The sequence below is a fragment of the Episyrphus balteatus genome, chromosome 2 (genome assembly GCF_945859705.1).
Source record: "Episyrphus balteatus chromosome 2, idEpiBalt1.1, whole genome shotgun sequence".
NCBI lineage: Eukaryota > Metazoa > Arthropoda > Insecta > Diptera > Syrphidae > Episyrphus > Episyrphus balteatus.
Genome location: NC_079135.1, coordinates 48,645,814 through 48,666,251, shown reverse-complemented (window position 1 = coordinate 48,666,251; position 20,438 = coordinate 48,645,814). Strand labels below are relative to the sequence as shown.

General features: G+C 31.6%; 5 protein-coding genes across 5 annotated transcripts; 2 read left to right on the top strand and 3 right to left on the bottom strand.

Moving 5' to 3' along the window:
- Positions 1 to 1,383: 1,383 nt before the first annotated feature.
- Positions 1,384 to 1,949, top strand: LOC129912393 (larval cuticle protein 65Ag1-like). The gene is made up of 2 exons (XM_055990608.1): positions 1,384 to 1,537; positions 1,604 to 1,949. Exons 1-2 carry the CDS (start codon positions 1,407 to 1,409, stop codon positions 1,800 to 1,802), a joined length of 330 nt encoding a protein of 109 aa, XP_055846583.1. The 5' UTR covers positions 1,384 to 1,406; the 3' UTR covers positions 1,803 to 1,949.
- Positions 1,950 to 3,817: 1,868 nt separating this feature from the next.
- LOC129912391 (flexible cuticle protein 12-like) lies at positions 3,818 to 4,378 on the bottom strand. The gene is made up of 2 exons (XM_055990606.1): positions 4,224 to 4,378; positions 3,818 to 4,159 (listed from the first exon to the last, which is right to left on the bottom strand). Exons 1-2 carry the CDS (start codon positions 4,352 to 4,354, stop codon positions 3,958 to 3,960), a joined length of 333 nt encoding a protein of 110 aa, XP_055846581.1. The 5' UTR covers positions 4,355 to 4,378; the 3' UTR covers positions 3,818 to 3,957.
- A 3,066-nt stretch (positions 4,379 to 7,444) lies between these two features.
- On the top strand, positions 7,445 to 8,005 carry LOC129912389 (flexible cuticle protein 12-like). Its single transcript, XM_055990603.1, has 2 exons — positions 7,445 to 7,599; positions 7,664 to 8,005. Exons 1-2 carry the CDS (start codon positions 7,469 to 7,471, stop codon positions 7,863 to 7,865), a joined length of 333 nt encoding a protein of 110 aa, XP_055846578.1. The 5' UTR covers positions 7,445 to 7,468; the 3' UTR covers positions 7,866 to 8,005.
- A 1,856-nt stretch (positions 8,006 to 9,861) lies between these two features.
- LOC129912388 (larval cuticle protein 65Ag1-like) lies at positions 9,862 to 10,440 on the bottom strand. The gene is made up of 2 exons (XM_055990602.1): positions 10,286 to 10,440; positions 9,862 to 10,219 (listed from the first exon to the last, which is right to left on the bottom strand). Exons 1-2 carry the CDS (start codon positions 10,414 to 10,416, stop codon positions 10,021 to 10,023), a joined length of 330 nt encoding a protein of 109 aa, XP_055846577.1. The 5' UTR covers positions 10,417 to 10,440; the 3' UTR covers positions 9,862 to 10,020.
- Positions 10,441 to 14,361: 3,921 nt separating this feature from the next.
- On the bottom strand, positions 14,362 to 15,223 carry LOC129912386 (flexible cuticle protein 12-like). The gene is made up of 3 exons (XM_055990601.1): positions 15,062 to 15,223; positions 14,804 to 15,006; positions 14,362 to 14,729 (listed from the first exon to the last, which is right to left on the bottom strand). Exons 1-3 carry the CDS (start codon positions 15,089 to 15,091, stop codon positions 14,528 to 14,530), a joined length of 435 nt encoding a protein of 144 aa, XP_055846576.1. The 5' UTR covers positions 15,092 to 15,223; the 3' UTR covers positions 14,362 to 14,527.
- Between the last annotated feature and the right edge of the window lie 5,215 nt (positions 15,224 to 20,438).

Sequence of the window (20,438 nt, the reverse complement as noted above, 5' to 3'; positions counted from 1 at the left end):
CATCTTTAGGTTATTATCTTTTAAATAAGCTACAAAAAATATTTGTTTATTTTTAATTTTGAATTGAAATTTTTGCCGCACTGCGAAAAATTTCAAGTGGAACGGGAGAAAATAGTGTCACTTTTTTGTGGTGGCTGCCATGGTTTATCGATTTATAAGACGTTATCACGTCAAAAAAAAAACATATTGAAATATTAAAAAAAAATTAACACTAAAGTTTTTTAAAAATTTTCTAATTTTTAATATTACGGCTGCTCATAGTTATACCTAAAAAAATTTAGTTAATAATGGTATAGGTACAAAATATTTTTTTACTATTTAAAAAACTTGTTTTTGGTTTAGACTCTAGCTCGAAAGTCGAAATAGAGACAGACAGAGAGTCTCGGGACCCACTTTGTTTCGTATTCTCTATCCTCGTAATTGTAAACGTTCAATTTTTTACAAGTACTAAACGTGCTCTTAAGTACCTTCATATATCGAAAGCCAAAATAAAACAACATTATTTTTATAGCTTTCTTTGAGTTTGGAAGTTCAAATATACCTATATAATTTGTTTCGCAGGTTCAGTTTCAGCAATCAAACTATTGCGTGGTAATTATTTTTATTTCTTGTAAATAATTGCACTGGTACAATACAAAATTCAAACAAAAAATTGAAATGCGTGTTAATTTCGTATGAATGTTATAGCCAAATAGCTGATATAAAAAAATATGATTATCAGATCACTGTGGACTGTGGCTATCACCTTATACAGATCAACAATACGTGTTGAAAACTTTTTAGGCATAACCTTAACCAATCAGATCAATGAGTTGCCTACTTCTTGTTACCAAGACAATGTTCCACGTGTTTTTTTTTTTTAAATACAACCGAAAATCTTCTTACGGATTATCAAAACTGGAAAGGATTTTATAAGGTTTTTATTTTTAACAATTTATCAACAAAACCTGTCCCATCTCCCATCTTCTTACTTAATGACATTTTTGTTGGTGTGTTTTTAAAACAAAACCTGATAGATCAAAAATAATGTTCTGTTGTTAATATTATTTTCTTTTGCAGTTTATGCATGAACGAGTTTTAACGGCTTTATCAAATTATGGAAAAAAGTTTTTTTTTTATTTAATAAAAAAAAAACAAGGTTGAAGCGTCAGAGTCAGATACTATCAACTTTTTGAATATTTTATTAGAAAATGCAAAAAGTCTGCACACTAATCTACAAAGTTATTCAAATGCACAAAGTTTTTTTTTGCACTATAAATTAAATGTTATGAATTCGATTAAAAGTTTTATGCTGATTGTCAGTACGATCGCAAAATGACATTTGAAAATGCGAATGTATAAATTGGTTGGTGAAGATGTCATTGTCATCAGTCAGTATCACTAGCTAACTTGAATCCAAACTCAAAATGAAATTCGTCATTGTCTTCTCCGCCCTCTTCGCTGTTGCCTTGAGCGCAGCTGTTCCCCAGGACTCAGCTCACGCTGAAATCATCCGTTTTGACAACGACAACATCGGAGTTGAAGGATTCAAATACGCGTAAGTTAATAAGAATTTTAACATCGCACTTAAACAACTATTCTAACAATCATTTATTTCTTTTAGTTATGAAACTAGTGATGGCAAGTCTGCTAGCGAACAAGGAGTCTTGAAGAACGTTGGTACAGAAAACGAAGCCATCTCAGTTACTGGTCAATTCAGTTACATCGGAGCTGACGGTGTCACCTACTTGGTCACCTACCTCGCTGATGAGAACGGTTTCCAACCACAAGGTGCTCATTTGCCAGTTGAACCAAAATTGTAAGCTGTTCCCCAACAATAAATAATTTTATTGGAACTAGTTCATCGTTAAATTTCACTGTAAATTGATCATTTTTATCGATTTAGAAGTTTAACGATTTGTTGAATAATTTAATTTATACTGTAAGGTGTTAAAAATGGAGCAGTAAAATGTGCCGATTAAAAAAAAATACTCAATCAAACTCATGCAGACTATTTATTTTTCTGTTTTAGCTACGTAGCTGAGAAAGTTGTTTTAAATTTCAATTAGCAAATAATGCATTTCTGTTTTCTAAGATTCGATATTGTTAAAGTGCTTAAAAAAATACTTGTTGCTGATGATAGTCATATTGTAATTATCCAATTTCAGGGCCTCTTAACACACAGAAGACTTGCTTGCTTGGTCTTTTACACCAACCGAGGGGTATTAAAATAAAAGTTATGGTTGTGATTTTAAATGTTGAAAATTGGTACTCTGACTGAAGAACTATGCAATGTCAGCGAATGTAATTTTTGCGATGGCGGAACGTTCTAAATATCTTGCTTAGTTACCTACAGCCTCAGAGACCTTCAAAAATTTCTCCCAGTATATCTTCTGTTGCACTCCTATTGGCAAGGTCTTACGAGTTCGCTTGATCACTTATAGGATTTTTCGAATCTATTTATAACGAAAATCAAAGAGTTCTTGGCTAAATTATATCCCTATATTCTTCCAGTGTGTGGTGTTAAAAAACAATTAATTTAAACTCTTAAAGTCTGTTTACTCAAAATGGAGGATAGAATTCGGACAAAATTTTTTCAATTACATGGCAGGTTGCTCCAGAAAAAATATTGCTCCAAATACAAAATATTCAATTTTGGGAGAGTTTCATGTCTCTCATTTTGCTCGAACTTACGCGAGTCCAGTAGAGGCCGAGTATTTTTTAAATTTTTTTGACGATGTCGATAGTTAACATAGTCCAAAAAATTGAGTTGCTGGACAAAAGAATTATTTCGGCCACTCACGTGAGTTTGGCAAAAAGAAAAGCTCACCTTAATGGTTTTACTAGCTAAGGAGAATAACTATTTAAGAATGTGCTCATAAAATATCTTTCAAAACTTTTTCCACTACACGATTGCAAAAAAAGTTCATTTAAATGCAAGTTAAAAATTAGTATTAAGTGCTCAGTGAGGCTTAATTGTCGGTAGTACGCGTATAAATTATATATATAAATTTCCATGTTTTTTTTTAAATTAACGTTGTTGCGGCCAATAATAACAAAAGACTACTCTGACCCTTATCATTTTCAACTTTAATTATTTTTAGAGTTTTTAGTTTAAAACAACTTGTTATACTGCCACATTATCATTTTTAAATGTATTAATAAATTTAATTTGCATATAAGATTAGCCAGACATACCTCTTAAAGTCGGCCACTATATTTAAAATAATATTTAGTCAATGTACTGATTTTTAAATGTTCTCCTTAGGCCCAATTGAGCTATTCGGACCGAATCCAAAATAGAGATTTTAAAATGATAAGTGATCGGTCCATTACAGATACAAAATACAATCTCATCTCTTGAGCACTGCGACTGCCGGAATAAATCAAGTCTGTCCTTATTGTATAGGTATTAAAAAAAAAGTTCAGACAAAATAGCTAGCTGGAGATATTTTTTCATTAGTCAAACTACAAAAATCTGGAATGCATAACCCCTCTCAGTTTTTCCATCCCATTTAAAATTTTAGAACTTTAAAACCAATATGCATTGATATCTCCTTTTAATTCCTTGCTTCTTATTTTAAAGCTGTATTATTAACTGTATTTGCATACATGTTTCGGTACATAAGGTTACCCAAAACCATTAGCCCTGAAATTTTGGAACTAGCCAAAATCCGTAAGAAAATGCATAATATCTATCATTTTGGTCCAGCAACTTGCAACCTAATCTGTACTGCTTGTAGTTGAACTAAAATCGTTTCTTTTTTTTGTCAATATAAATATTTAATGATTCTTATTTGGTGAAATAAAATTCCAAATTTTCTTTTAACATATGTATTTTTTATTTCGATTCTTTCAAAAGCTATATCCATTTGTAAGTTATCGAGTCAACCAATTGACAAAAAACGATCAATCAGTAAAACTTCAACGACACAAACGCACCATTTCCTTCAAGCGATGATCACAAGATCAATTTATTTACTTGATTTCGGGACCAACTGGCAAATGAGCACCTTGTGGTTGGAAACCGTTTTGGTCAGCGATGTAGGTGACGGTGTAGGTGACACCATCGGGTGCGACGTAGCTGTATTGTCCACGGACAACAAGAGCTTCACCTTCCTTGCCAAGGTTGCTCAAGACTCCTTCTTCGCTGGCAGACTTGCCATCGCTGGTCTCAACACTGAAAGTAAATTTTAAAATTAAACCAAAGTTCTAAATCATGTGCATCTGATTTGAAGACTTACGCGTATTTGTATCCTTCAACTCCGATGTTGTCGTTGTCATAACGGAGGGTGTCAGCGTGAGCTGAGTCCTGGGAGATAGCTGCGCTCATGGCAACGGCGAACAGAGCAGAGAATACAATAACGAATTTCATCTTGAGATTTGGTTTGTAGTTGTCGTTGAGATAACTGAATGATGACATTCTGATAGCATCAATCCATTTTATACTAACGAATTTGATACAGTTTTTGGCAATCTAAACCAGTAAATTAATTCATCAGATCAAGTGCGAATATGCCAAAAGTTGTAGGAATGCAATTCTTATGGTAATAAGTTCAATTCACAAGCATCCGAATTGGCAGTTAAAGTATAGATAATATTGTTGCTAGAAGCAAAATATTATAAGTCTATTTATAAGTGGTTTTGTGCAAATTAGAAAGAAGCTTTATGAACTTTTCGGTGTGCTTTGCTTATTATGCGATCGATGCATTTTTGTTTGTAGGGTTATATGAATGGTATTTTTCAAGATATACCTACGAGTAGTTTGTATCAATTGAGAAGTTTAGGTTGGATAATTGTTTAAACAAGTTATGAGTTTGTAATATTAAGATTTTTTAAGATATCATTCAAAGAATTCCAGATGGGGACAGAGGGTTGCCATTGCCAGGTGTTATCACAAACAAAAATTAAGACAATAAATTAAGAACAACTGGATTGCAAACAAGACTGAAAAAAGGTACCGTAAGAGCATTTGCTTATATACAAACCTACACTGCGAGAAAAATCGCAACGTAAAATGAAATATGTTGAACTTTGACTCAATGTTGAAAATAACTTCTTAAAAACGACCCTTACTAATAGATTTTTATATTATTCCATTGAATGTATTATATTAATGAGAAAATTTCTATAGGGATACATACCTTAGTGCATCAGTTATTCTTTGCTGACGATGGAGCCATCATAAGTGAAGACCCGATATCCCTGCAACGAGCACTTGATGTATGGGTGGATGTTCTAGAAGGTAGTGGGTACCGCATAAGCGCGAAAAAGACAGAATACCTATGCTGCCCATTTTCTGATCCACACAGGCCTATTCCTGACATTTATTTGAATGGTGTAGTGCTTCCCAAGTGTGAAAAGTTTAAATATCTGGGGTCTATGATAAATAACGAAGGTACTTGGGATGACGATATCAATCATCGCGTAAGCGTAGGGTGGATGAAGTGGCGGAAAAATTCTGCTATCTTCTGTGATCGAAAAATGCCCCCTAAGCTGAAAGGTAGGCTCTACACCGCAGTTGTGCGTCCAGCACTCACATACGGTTCACAATGTTGGACAATGTACAAAAAGTATGAGAGTAAGTTAACGGCAGCTGAGATGAAGATGCTTCGCATGACAGCAGGAGTAACAAAGCTTGATAGAATTAGAAGTACGAAGATCCGAGGAAGCCTTCATGTTAAAAATACCATCTCCCAAAAAATTGAACACGACCGACTCAGTTGGTATTGCCATGTTCAAAGGAGAGATCCTGAGAACCCCGTCAAAAAAGCAATATCATATAACGTTCCAACACGAAATAAAAAGAAAGGTAGGCCTAAAAACTCCTGTACAAGCAAATGCAAAAACACCAGCATTCAGTTGGCCTCAGAAACGGAACAATACAAAACCGGGAGGCTTGCCGCTGATTTCTGAGGTCAACCCGGCGAACCCAACAGGCGGATCACTAGTGTGAAGCAGTAACGTGGGAAGGTTATGATCCCCTCGACATCGAGATCATAACAGCGCCGAGAAAAATGAAGAAGAAGACATACCTTATAAAATATGTACAAAAATAGTATTTCAAATTTTAAAAGAATCAGTTCAGTAGTTTTGAAGTTATGAGGCTTTGAAAACGTTAGATTTGAGATATAATGCATTCAGTTAAAAATTAAAAAAAAAATGCGAATACAAAATTTTAATGCAAATAAATAAAAAAAACAACATGGTTTCCCGGGAAAAAAGTATGTTTCAGTTTTCTTTTTAAACTTCTTAGGATCTTTGATTTTTATAAAAATGAATTCTTCAGTATTTGACTTAAAACTACCAGGTCATTAAATGATGATAAAAAAAGGTCCATAATATTGAAAAATTTTATACAGAATCCATTAATAAACGAACAAAATTTTTTTTACTTGCTCGATAGGGCAAGTATTGGTTTCGTGTCGAAAAAAAAATTGAGGTTTTAATCAAAACCAACATTACGATGATGGAGAATTCCGAAAAAGTGGGTGCCGCAATTCTGTCCGTGCGTCTGTGCGTCCATCTGTACACATTTCCACAGCCAAAACGGGTGGATGGATTTTCTTCAAATTTGGTAGAGATGATTTTTATGGAATTCTGAAAGTTGGTTTTTTTTGGTTTTTTTAAAAAAAATACGATATTATGAATTTCCCGAAAACGGCTCTAACGGTTTCGATTAAACTTTGTATACGTTATATTTAAAGCAGTGGCAATAAAACTGCATTTTTTTTTTCTCAAAAAATTCAAATAACAAAAAAAAAATGTTTTTCATTTAACAAAATTTTGCCCTAAATGTCGGTTTTTCCCCAATATCAATTTTTTTTTTAATTTAGATCCAACTTTTAAAATCTACAAGTAGACTAACATAAAAGTGCTTTGAACTGCAAGAGCAAGTACGTGCGACCCCAGTCGTGCATTTTATTTTTAAATTTCATTTTTAAAACTTATTTTCTCAAAAACTACTTACTGAAACAACTTATAGTGGAGTAACTAAAGACAAAAAATTGGCAATATTAGAGAACCCTCTCAACTAGAAATAAGACTCCGACTTATGTAAGTGATAGAAATATTAATATTACAATCCCATAATTAGTTTAAATAATTATTTTAACCAAACTTCTCAATTGATACAAGCTACTCGTAAACAAAAATGCATCGATCGCATAATAAGCAAAGCAAGCCGACAAGTTCATAAAGCGTCTTTCTAATTTGCACAAAACCACTTATAAATAGACTTATAATATTTTGCTTCTAGCAACAATATTATCTATACTTTAACTGCCAATTCGGATCCTTGTGAATTGAACTTATTACCATAAGAATTGCATTCCTACAACTTTTGGCATATTCGCACTTGATCTGATGAATTAATTTACTGGTTTAGATTGCCAAAAACTGTATCAAATTCGTTAGTATAAAATGGATTGATGCTATCAGAATGTCATCATTCAGTTATCTCAACGACAACTACAAACCAAATCTCAAGATGAAATTCGTTATTGTATTCTCTGCTCTGTTCGCCGTTGCCATGAGCGCAGCTATCTCCCAGGACTCAGCTCACGCTGACACCCTCCGTTATGACAACGACAACATCGGAGTTGAAGGATACAAATACGCGTAAGTCTTCAAATCAGATGCACATGATTTAGAACTTTGGTTTAATTTTAAAATTTACTTTCAGTGTTGAGACCAGCGATGGCAAGTCTGCCAGCGAAGAAGGAGTCTTGAGCAACCTTGGCAAGGAAGGTGAAGCTCTTGTTGTCCGTGGACAATACAGCTACGTCGCACCCGATGGTGTCACCTACACCGTCACCTACATCGCTGACCAAAACGGTTTCCAACCACAAGGTGCTCATTTGCCAGTTGGTCCCGAAATCAAGTAAATAAATTGATCTTGTGATCATCGCTTGAAGGAAATGGTGCGTTTGTGTCGTTGAAGTTTTACTGATTGATCGTTTTTTGTCAATTGGTTGACTCGATAACTTACAAATGGATATAGCTTTTGAAAGAATCGAAATAAAAAATACATATGTTAAAAGAAAATTTGGAATTTTATTTCACCAAATAAGAATCATTAAATATTTATATTGACAAAAAAAAGAAACGATTTTAGTTCAACTACAAGCAGTACAGATTAGGTTGCAAGTTGCTGGACCAAAATGATAGATATTATGCATTTTCTTACGGATTTTGGCTAGTTCCAAAATTTCAGGGCTAATGGTTTTGGGTAACCTTATGTACCGAAACATGTATGCAAATACAGTTAATAATACAGCTTTAAAATAAGAAGCAAGGAATTAAAAGGAGATATCAATGCATATTGGTTTTAAAGTTCTAAAATTTTAAATGGGATGGAAAAACTGAGAGGGGTTATGCATTCCAGATTTTTGTAGTTTGACTAATGAAAAAATATCTCCAGCTAGCTATTTTGTCTGAACTTTTTTTTTAATACCTATACAATAAGGACAGACTTGATTTATTCCGGCAGTCGCAGTGCTCAAGAGATGAGATTGTATTTTGTATCTGTAATGGACCGATCACTTATCATTTTAAAATCTCTATTTTGGATTCGGTCCGAATAGCTCAATTGGGCCTAAGGAGAACATTTAAAAATCAGTACATTGACTAAATATTATTTTAAATATAGTGGCCGACTTTAAGAGGTATGTCTGGCTAATCTTATATGCAAATTAAATTTATTAATACATTTAAAAATGATAATGTGGCAGTATAACAAGTTGTTTTAAACTAAAAACTCTAAAAATAATTAAAGTTGAAAATGATAAAGGTCAGAGTAGTCTTTTGTTATTATTGGCCGCAACAACGTTAATTTAAAAAAAAACATGGAAATTTATATATATAATTTATACGCGTACTACCGACAATTAAGCCTCACTGAGCACTTAATACTAATTTTTAACTTGCATTTAAATGAACTTTTTTTGCAATCGTGTAGTGGAAAAAGTTTTGAAAGATATTTTATGAGCACATTCTTAAATAGTTATTCTCCTTAGCTAGTAAAACCATTAAGGTGAGCTTTTCTTTTTGCCAAACTCACGTGAGTGGCCGAAATAATTCTTTTGTCCAGCAACTCAATTTTTTGGACTATGTTAACTATCGACATCGTCAAAAAAATTTAAAAAATACTCGGCCTCTACTGGACTCGCGTAAGTTCGAGCAAAATGAGAGACATGAAACTCTCCCAAAATTGAATATTTTGTATTTGGAGCAATATTTTTTCTGGAGCAACCTGCCATGTAATTGAAAAAATTTTGTCCGAATTCTATCCTCCATTTTGAGTAAACAGACTTTAAGAGTTTAAATTAATTGTTTTTTAACACCACACACTGGAAGAATATAGGGATATAATTTAGCCAAGAACTCTTTGATTTTCGTTATAAATAGATTCGAAAAATCCTATAAGTGATCAAGCGAACTCGTAAGACCTTGCCAATAGGAGTGCAACAGAAGATATACTGGGAGAAATTTTTGAAGGTCTCTGAGGCTGTAGGTAACTAAGCAAGATATTTAGAACGTTCCGCCATTGCAAAAATTACATTCGCTGACATTGCATAGTTCTTCAGTCAGAGTACCAATTTTCAACATTTAAAATCACAACCATAACTTTTATTTTAATACCCCTCGGTTGGTGTAAAAGACCAAGCAAGCAAGTCTTCTGTGTGTTAAGAGGCCCTGAAATTGGATAATTACAATATGACTATCATCAGCAACAAGTATTTTTTTAAGCACTTTAACAATATCGAATCTTAGAAAACAGAAATGCATTATTTGCTAATTGAAATTTAAAACAACTTTCTCAGCTACGTAGCTAAAACAGAAAAATAAATAGTCTGCATGAGTTTGATTGAGTATTTTTTTTTAATCGGCACATTTTACTGCTCCATTTTTAACACCTTACAGTATAAATTAAATTATTCAACAAATCGTTAAACTTCTTAATCGATAAAAATGATCAATTTACAGTGAAATTTAACGATGAACTAGTTCCAATAAAATTATTTATTGTTGGGGAACAGCTTACAATTTTGGTTCAACTGGCAAATGAGCACCTTGTGGTTGGAAACCGTTCTCATCAGCGAGGTAGGTGACCAAGTAGGTGACACCGTCAGCTCCGATGTAACTGAATTGACCAGTAACTGAGATGGCTTCGTTTTCGGTACCAACGTTCTTCAAGACTCCTTGTTCGCTAGCAGACTTGCCATCACTAGTTTCATAACTAAAAGAAATAAATGATTGTTAGAATAGTTGTTTAAGTGCGATGTTAAAATTCTTATTAACTTACGCGTATTTGAATCCTTCAACTCCGATGTTGTCGTTGTCAAAACGGATGATTTCAGCGTGAGCTGAGTCCTGGGGAACAGCTGCGCTCAAGGCAACAGCGAAGAGGGCGGAGAAGACAATGACGAATTTCATTTTGAGTTTGGATTCAAGTAAGCGAGTGATACTAACTGATAACAATACAATGTCTACAAACCAATTTATATACATTCGCATTTGTTAGCATTTCCGAAAGTGCAAAACCTGTTGAAATGATATTTTGCATAGCAACTTAGCAATGCAAAAATGATTGCATTTAAATTAAACTATACAAAATGTTAGATATTTTTTTATCTTTTTTTGTTTTTAGTTTTTGGCTATCACTGTTTTAAGTTTATGAATTAATTTAATTTGATTAGTGAAACTGAGACATTATTTAACATTTATTAATTCATTAAAAGTATAAGTCTTTCGTAGACATGTTCTGTAGTTAGTTTGAAAAGTCATGCAAGATTTCTAGCCCGGTTATTAAAAAATATTAATAAATACCATTAAGTTTATGCAAACTAAAACTATAAAATAAAGGCATAATTTTCATTTCATTTTTACTCATAGACCGTGAGCAGGCAGCAGATTTCAGCAAGGTGGACCATTTATAGCGATAACAAACATGTAAGTCTGCCGGCTTGTACCGGCGCTGATTCTGAGAAAAAGTCCAATAACAGTGCAGTTTTTTTTAAATGATTACACTGGTCAACAAGGTTTTTGTTACAGACACCAAGATATACTTTTTCTCTTTTCTTCTTCGAGAAATCTAAAGTTGAAATCAAGGTGTTTGGTATATCTCGAAAAGTTCTTTGCCAATCGCTTTCAAACTTTGACACAACGTTCCATTTAGAATCTTGCAAGTTTTTATATTTGCGAAGGTGGTGAATCGCGGTGAGATACATCAAAGCGTGACCGTGTCAGATAGTTATACTAAATAATTACTAGTGAGAAAAATATAATTTTTTTTTCTTGTTAAAAACAATATAAGAACTCACAGGAATGTAAATAAAACGTTGTGTCAAAATTTGAAAGCGATTGGCAAAGAACTTTTCGAGATTTGCTATTAAAAGCAAATGCACATGATATACACCAAACACGTTGATTTCAACTTTAGATTTCTCAAAGAAGAAAAGAAATATTTAAAAGAAACCGATTTAGAAAAACAAGATTTAGTTCTTTTATAAACCGTTACAAATTTATTTATAACAAATAACCTTTTGGCTAAGAAATAATATCGAATACTGGTAAACAGTGGCGTACGTTGAGTCGCCGGGGCCCCGGGGTAAGACTAAATTTTGGGGCCCCTTTGATATTTGGGGGCCCCTTAGTTACACAAAAAATTACGTATACGCCATACGTTTTTTTTTGTATGGCTTATTTATTTTAATGTTTTAATATGTTCGTAATGCACTTTGCTATACTTACTTAAAATGTCTCTGATAAAAGTAGTAAGCACTTGTACTAGGGGCCCCCAAAATTAAATATTTAGAGACTCCCAAAATAAACATTTTTTAGCTAAGAATTGATAGTTCTTGGGGCTTCTGTTCTGAAGTAATAAATACATATTTTATTTTCCATCATCAGACATAATTTTTTTCATTTTGGGGCCCCTGAAAAATTATTTTTAGAGCCTCAAAATTAGGTGCTTAGAGGCCCCTAAAATATAATATAATTTTTTTGGAGCCAAGAACTAAAAGGTATTGGGGCCTCTGATCTGAAGTAATATTCGTAATGCCACCAATAACGTAATGTTTTTATTTTGGGCCCTGATGTATTTATGTTGGGGCCCCTGAATTTATATTTAATTTTCCATTTGATTGTTTTGAACCACTTTTGAAGATCGTCAAATATTATTTTTTTGCTTTTTTGGGGCCCCTAATGTATTATTTGTGGTGGCAAAGATTTTTCAAGTAATATTTTTTGTGGCCCTAAGATAAAATTATAGGTAACTTTTCTTTTAAAAAAGCAGTTTATTTTTTTTTGGTCCCCTGGGGTAACCTTTTTTTAAAATCAATATACATATATTGTGTGGCTACCAATGCATTATACATTACACTGAATGACATAATTTGTCTCCATTCGTAACTCAATTTATGCTAAGAGTTTCCTTCTCTGCATTGTCTCCAGTGGGGGCCCTGGGGTCGGTCGGGGGCCCCGGGGCACCGCCCCGCTTGCCCCAAGGGAGTGTACGCCCCTGCTGGTAAAAAGCGTAATTTTCACTTTTCTAACGGTATTATTTCAAAAGCGTGATGTGATAGAATTGTTCTGACTTCGGATTCTCTCAGCTCAGCACCCAAAAAACATATAGAAAAGTATTTATTTTGGTGTCTGTAAGAAAAACCTTGTTGACCAGTGTTATCTTTGTACATATGCAATTTGGGTTCTTTGGCGTAAGATATAATATTTTGGCCAATTTTTAAAGAAAAGTCATTAAATTTGGTAGACTGAAGAATATTAGCATGAAAAAACTAATAATAAAAAAAACTTTTCTTTAATTCAAAATGGTGGCTCCAAAATGACGGGAAGAATAAATGTTTAGATAGAATTTTCTTTTTCAAAAAAGTAGGTATATAAGCAAAGAACGTTAGCTGATCTTGGATATTCATTTAAAACAAAAAAAAACTTTACAAAAATATCTCTTTAAGTAGTTTTCAACTCCAAACAAAGTATGTATGCCATTTAATTTTTTGTATAACAAAGAATTTTTAGAAAAAAATCGTTGGAGTCGTTTTTTTTAATTATTTTTTGTATACAAATATTTTCAAAAATGTTTAAAAAATTTTTATGTCATTTAAAAGAAAATATTAATACAAACATCGGGACAATGTTTTAATGTTCATTCGTTCATTTTCAAAAAATTGATTTTTGAAAAAAATTAAACATTTTTTAAAATACAAAAACTATTTTTTTTTAAGTTTTTTTTTTAACGTTAATCTTGGAATTACTAAATTGTTTTTGTAGAAAAAATTTATTGAAAATGGGTCGTGTAGCTTAGGGGAAAGTTAGATGTCAAGAAAACGGTTCTATAGCAAGTACCGTTAATGTCCAAAAAATATTTTTTTTTTCCAAAAGTACGTAATTTTAATGGCCACGTTACAGAAATGTTTGTTAATCAAAACCGTTAGATCCATTTTTGATAAAATCAATCTTTTCATTTTGTTCATATACCTAGCAAGTATCGGGTCAGTGATTTTTTTAAAATTTGTTTTTTATGGCTCGGTTTTATTTTTTCTCAAGAAAAACATCCCAATTTTTTTCTTTTTTTATTGTTTGATTTGTATTTTTAAAACAGTTTGTCAAAAAACGGCTCCAAAATTTTTTTTTAAATTTGTATTATTAAAATTCTTTGTTGTACTTTTATGATGCTAAAAAATTATGTTTCTATCATAGAGACTGAGAAAAATTAAAAAAAAAAATAAAAAATAAAACAACATAACCTCAAAAGTGTTGTCCTCGCTGAAAAACAGTGCATGCACAAGAAAAGATATTTATATTACCTACAATTTTGGTTAAGTCACTTATTCGATCAAGCCAATAGTTTGGGAGATATAGACCAATTCGCGTTTTTCAAAATGGCGGATTTCGCCAGGGGGTTGGCGTCCCGAAAACCAGGACTTAAGCTTTTCTAATACCCCTCTTTCAGATTTGAAAAATTCAGCCGTCCTGTATTTCATTCCACAAAATGCCTGTTTTTTTACTAACTTTCCTGTATTATTCAAATTAATCTTTTATGATTTTTTTTTTAACATAAAAACCTTTAACATTCGGGGCAACTTTGCAGATATGTACGTACAACCCAGACAATTTAATTTATTGACAATTCATTTACTTGTTATAAACCAAGCTCAATTCAAAGATACGGGCTAGAAGTAAAATTGTTGCATGAAATCTCCCAGTTCTGGGCGAACAACTGGATTTAATTTATATGTTAAAGGTCTTTCTCTACAGAAAATGAAATGACTTTTTGTATGCTAGCATTGGTCTTCAAACTAAAAGCGAAAGCTTTTTAATTTTTTTTTACATGTCTATATAGTTTTTTTCAGTATCATTTGTCAAAAGAAAAAGATTTTTTGCATATTTTGTTTATTGTTTCCTTAAAATCAGAATGGCATTAATTAAACAAGTTTACAATTGTCGAGCAACCAATTGATACAAAACTATCAGTCAGTGAACTTCAACGGCGAACTATGTCCTAGTTGTGATGGCAAGATCAATTTATTTACTTGATTTCGGGACCAACTGGCAAATGAGCACCTTGTGGTTGGAAACCGTTTTGGTCAGCGATGTAGGTGACGGTGTAGGTGACACCATCGGGTGCGACGTAGCTGTATGATCCACGGACAGCAATAGATTCGCCTTCCTTGCCAAGATTGTTCAAGACTCCTTCTTCGCTAACAGACTTGCCATCGCTGGTCTCAAGACTGAAAATATTTTTATAGTAATAAAATAGTTAGAACAGATTTTAAATCATTCGTTTTGAGATTTTAAAACTTACGCGTATTTGTATCCTTCAACTCCAATGTTGTCGTTGTCATAACGGAGGACTTCAGCGTGAGCTGAATCCTGTGGGACGGAAGCGCACATGGCAACAGCGAAGAGAGCAGAGAAAACAATAACGAATTTCATTTTGAGATTGATTTTTAGTTGTCGTTGAGATAACTGAATGATGACATTCTGATTGCATCGATCCAATTTATACTATCATCGCCCATTAGAATTTGATACAGTTTTGACAACCTGTTCAACTACTTACCGTTAGAACCCAAAAATAATGCAAGAACATTTTTATGCATCTCTTAAATATACCACATTAAATTGCTAATGGAGAAATTTCAAGTTTTGCAAAGTCACTTTTAAGCTAACGGATTCATAATAATTCACATTTGTTTTTTTTTTTACTTAAAAAACTAGAACTTCATGTTTTGACATTAAAGTCAGAGAGGTAGTGTTGTGAGTGAGTTGTCAAGTGGTAGTAATTTGGTCAAACAAACCATAGCCGTTATTTTTGCTTTGTAAGTCTTGTAATAAGCTTATTTACTTTTTTATTTACTATCGATAATATTTTTTATTACTTAAAAATCCCCGATCGAAGTAGTGAAAAAGTTTGTATCTTATTATATGTATTTCATTTTTTTCTTAATTGCCCTTTTTTTTAAAAAAGTTTTTACTACCTAAAACTTTTTAATATTTTTGAAAAACAACGCTATACCACAAAAAAAAAAAATTTTTTTTTTAGTTAATCTTCTGCTTAAGAAAACCTTAATATTTTTAATATTTTGATTACTTAAACGGTTCTGATCAAAAACGAGCTTTCAAAATCCAAAACCATGCTAAATTCAAAATTTTTTTTTGCAAAACCTAGACTCTGATGAATAACGGAAACCTCGATTTTGTAGCTGTTAAAACTTCATATTGAAATACAAAATGACTGAGAGAGATTAAAGGGCTAAGCTACAAGCATTTTTTTTATATATTCGATTGATAAAAACTCAACATTAAATATTTATTAAATTCATCGTATAGTAGCAGAGTTAAAAAATTAATCAGAAGAGAAGATGTTGTCAAATTTTACAAACGTTCTTGGTAACACACACCAAAAAAAGTCTGATAAATTATATAGAACGGATGTGATTTGCTGAAAAAAAGGATAATAAATTGAGTTAAAAATTTATTGTTTTTTGAAAATAATTTTTAATTAAAAAGGTTTAAATAAAGGGTTATACCTTGCTTCTAGCATACTCTTTAGCCCATGACCATGATCTTTAAAAAAAAGTCTTTCCCGCGCCAACTCGGTTCTATATTAAATATTATAGTATTGGCATATAGCTACTTTAAAAAAAAAATTAAAAGTAAGATTCCTAAAACGGAGGGTTTTAAAGAAATACAAATTTATTTGTGAAAATACTTAAACACATGGATTGTCACTAAGCATTAGCAATTATGTTAAAAACGATTAAATATGCTTTTGTTTCTAAAATAAAATAAATTTCATTAAAAGTAAAACTTCCACTACAAATAAAATCATTTTGTATAAAAAAATGTTATTGCAAATAAAAAATTGTCTTCATTGAAAAAAATATGAATGCAATATGTTTGCTTTAAATATATTTTTTTTTAATATTCGTTGCATTTCTAACAATTTCAATTATTTGATTTTACATTAGCTGCAATAATATAATTTAAATAGCTAATCAAAAGTCAAATATTCAAAATTGTATGAAATTCGACGAATATAAAAATTGATTTTTTTCAATGCAGAAAGCTTTTTATTTGGAATAATTTTTTTTTTTTTTTTGAAATTCAAAATTTTTAATTTTAGAAACAAAAGCATATTTAATAATTTTTAACATTATATTGATAATATTATTCAGTTACAATAAATATTTTTTACCTAGTGCTTTTCAAATAAGACCCTAACGCCCCATGAAATAAAAACAGACAGTGCTTCTGCCCGGAAGGTAAGTTCTTTCTTTCCAATGCTTTGGCTGGATTAGGTAAAACAAAATTTCAAGAAAATTTATGGACTCATTTTGAAAAATGTATTCTTAAAAAAAAAGATTGTATTTTTAAATGCCAATATGATATTTTTCAATTTAAAAAATGAAAGTGTTTTGTACAAAAAATTAACTTGAAACCAGTTAAATCGCTTCTATGCTAAAATAGAATTTTCGATCTTCATTGCAAGTTGCAACATTCAAAAAATCCGCAGTTGACATTTTTGTATACTTTTTGCAGTAGGTATCATCTGTTGAAAAAATAAAACAAGACTCAAATTTGTTTGAATATTTTATTCAATTCCAAATTTATTTTTATTAAAAAAATGTTGACCCTTCATTTTCAATTTGAGAAAAAAATAAATACTATCTCTAACCATGATTGCTCAACTTATTCAAAATTTTTGGGTACAGTACTCTTTAACCACATACCTACATATTGACATCGAAAGTGATAAATCAATTCAAAATTGAAACTCCCACAGCCATTAATCAGTATCCAACCAAACTTATAGTGATTCATCTCTATTTCCGCATAATATCTTAAGCAAACTTCAAATATTATTTAAAAAAAAGCAAAAGTGAGAAAAAAATCTTAAGTTAAATCCGCCAACCTCTATCGATCGAATACAGGGGCGGATCCAGGATTTTTTTCTGGGGGGGGCACAAGGGACGGGTTGGCAAAAAAAACAGCAATAACAGTTAGAAATAAAGTGAAGTACCATACGACTGACTAACAAGCAGAAAATTTTAACGACCCACAGTGGTCTAAAACCTGTCCAAAAATATTTAGGCACATTTCCCACATCAAATAGGTACCAAATGACCAAAAAGTTATTCGGAAGGAAAAATTTTCATTTTCTTGTTACAGTAAAAGCCACTTAAGTGCTAACCCTCTTACTCCTGGATTAGCCGGAAGAAAAAAAATATAAAAAATCAGAAAATGCATGTACAATTCTTTATTTAATTTTTTGACTTAAGTTGTTTCACCAAATAGTTTTTGAGAAATTAAGTTTTAAAGATGAAATTTAAAAAAAAAATGTTTACGTTTTTTAATTGATTTTGTATAAAATTTTGCAATATTATGGACATAATTATACCATTAGTTAATGACCTAGTAGTTTTTAGTCAAATACTAAAGACTTCATTCTAATAAATATTAAAGTTCCTAAGAATAACAAAAAAAACTGAATCATACTTTTTTGCCGGGAAACCCAGTTTTGTTTTTTTTTATTTGCATTAACCTTTTGTAACCCAAGGTCGTAAATTTAAAAATTAATAAGTCAATCGATTGGCCTTTATCTTTAATAAAACACGTATTTTTTTTAAAATTCAATAAAGTCATTATTTACTTAGTTATTTCGATATTTTGGGAGTAAAAAAAAAGTTTAAATAATTTATTTTTATATAAAAATGCAAAAATTCAAGCAAAAAACTATCTAATATTAATTTTTAGGCACTTTCCTAAAATCCAAAAATAAAACCCCGTGGGGTTTACTAACAAAAACTATTTTTTTTCTGAATTTCGTAGTTTTTACACAAATTAGCTTATTTTCAAAAAAAGCCCAACTTTCAACATTAACTGTCAATTAAAAACTATTGGTGCTATTTATTAGAAATTTGAAGTACTATTTCGATAAAGCAATACTTAAAGATTATAATATTAGAAGCTTCAAAAGAAAAAAAAAATAGTTTGTAGAGCTTTTATGCAATCTTTTTCGGTTTGTTACAGAAATGTCACATGGGTCTACAAGGGGTTAAATTGTTTTATACCTCAAGAATATTGTGTTCAAATTGTAGGTCTCTTGGAGCCAAATTGACCAAGTTATGAGTATTTTAATACTTCCCTTAGGAACGTTTTAGTCTTTTAGTCCAGAGTTCAAAACTTTAAATCGTTATCCCCACAACTAATGTCTTCAACGCCGGTGCTCCTCATAACTTCAAAACTACTGCACCGATTTTTTTGAAATTTGGAACACTATTTTTTTACATATTTTTAGAGGTATCCCTGGAGAAATTTTCTCAATAAAATAATATTTATAAAAATGTATAAGTAAGGGTCGCTTTTGAGGAGTTTTTTTTCAAGGGGTCTTTATTTTCGGGGTGCAAACTTGGGCAAACTTCTGAAATGCAAGTTTGTTCTACATATCCAGCAGTTCTATAATATATAGTTTATGCAATTTTGTGACGTGTTCCGCTATTTTAAAAACACTAATGTTAAAAAAAAAACAACGAAAAAAGTGCAAATTTTTTGACCCCTCTGTATGAAAAAATAGAGTTGCATATACAATTATTTTTTTTATATCATTCAATGTCATTCGATGTTCATATCAAAATTTTTCAATAAAATCACTTTGAAAATTCACTTTTTTTAAATCGAAAAAAAAAAATTCGTGTGTACCCAACAAATAGCCGTTTATTTATTTGTGAGGTGGAGCTATTCATGGGAAAGGGATGCAACAATCAACAAAATTCGCATTTTCAGCCAGAAATAGACAAGAGTTTCACTCAAGTTCTTTCTGTTATTATTCATATATTTTTAAAACTCTTATAGTTTGATTTCCTTTAAGTATGAACTTTAAGTTCTGGGGGGGGCACGTGCCCCCGTGCCCCCCCCCTGGATCCGCCTATGATCGAATAAATGGAACGCATGGGTTATTAAGTTGAAGCTTAGTAAGCCAATGTCTCTTCGTCTTGTGTTTAATTTGTTTTATTTATGTATCTTCTTCTGTCATATCTTTTTTGTGTTTTTTTTTTTGTCACGGCCATCACCATGCAGCACAAGAAAACAAGCTGCAGATACAAGCCAAACCAAAAATGTTTTGAACAAGTTTTGTTTGTTTTTTTTTTTTATTAATTTCAAATTATGTAATTTTTTATCGACAACGGCGGCGGTCGTCTCCATTTCATTTAATTCTCGCATTTTTAATCAGCATTGATAAATCAAGGTCATTAACAAAGATCAACCCACATTGTGAGATTTTAAAATAAATTTCGTTTTTTTTTTTTGGTTGACTTTGAATTAATTTTTTTATTTTTAAGATGAACTGTAGATTTGGGTTTGCATTAAACTTTTTTTCAGCGTAAGGGTTAACTAAGTTTTAATTTAAAGGAGAGGTATACTATTAAAAGAACATTTTTACCAGATGAGGGCATAGTTATCAAAAGATTAATTCCCTCAATGCTCCATCAAACCTCTAGTTCGTACCTTAATCTTGTCAGGGCAGATGATGAATGATGAGCTTTAAACGCAATGTCAAGCTATTGATATGTAGGTAAACGACAATGATTTGTATCTTTAACACGTTCGGGGGACGTGAACTGAAGAAGTATTGCAAGTTTTTTTGTATTTATGAAATTCCATCTGTTTAATTTGCACACATGGAGAAGACAAAAAAAAAAAACTAGATGTAGGATGGGATTTACCAGTAAGCTGCAAGGTAGTGCAGCTTTTTTTCACAGAAATCCATTATTTTTTAATTCAAGCGAAATGGTAGTTTGAGAATCAAGACAAATGGATGCTTATCACGAAGGATGTACATTTTTTTATTTATTCGGCTAAATAAGATTTTAATGAATCATTTATGTTGTTTGGAATGATAATTTAAGAAGGTCGTTATTACGTGTGAGAGAAGA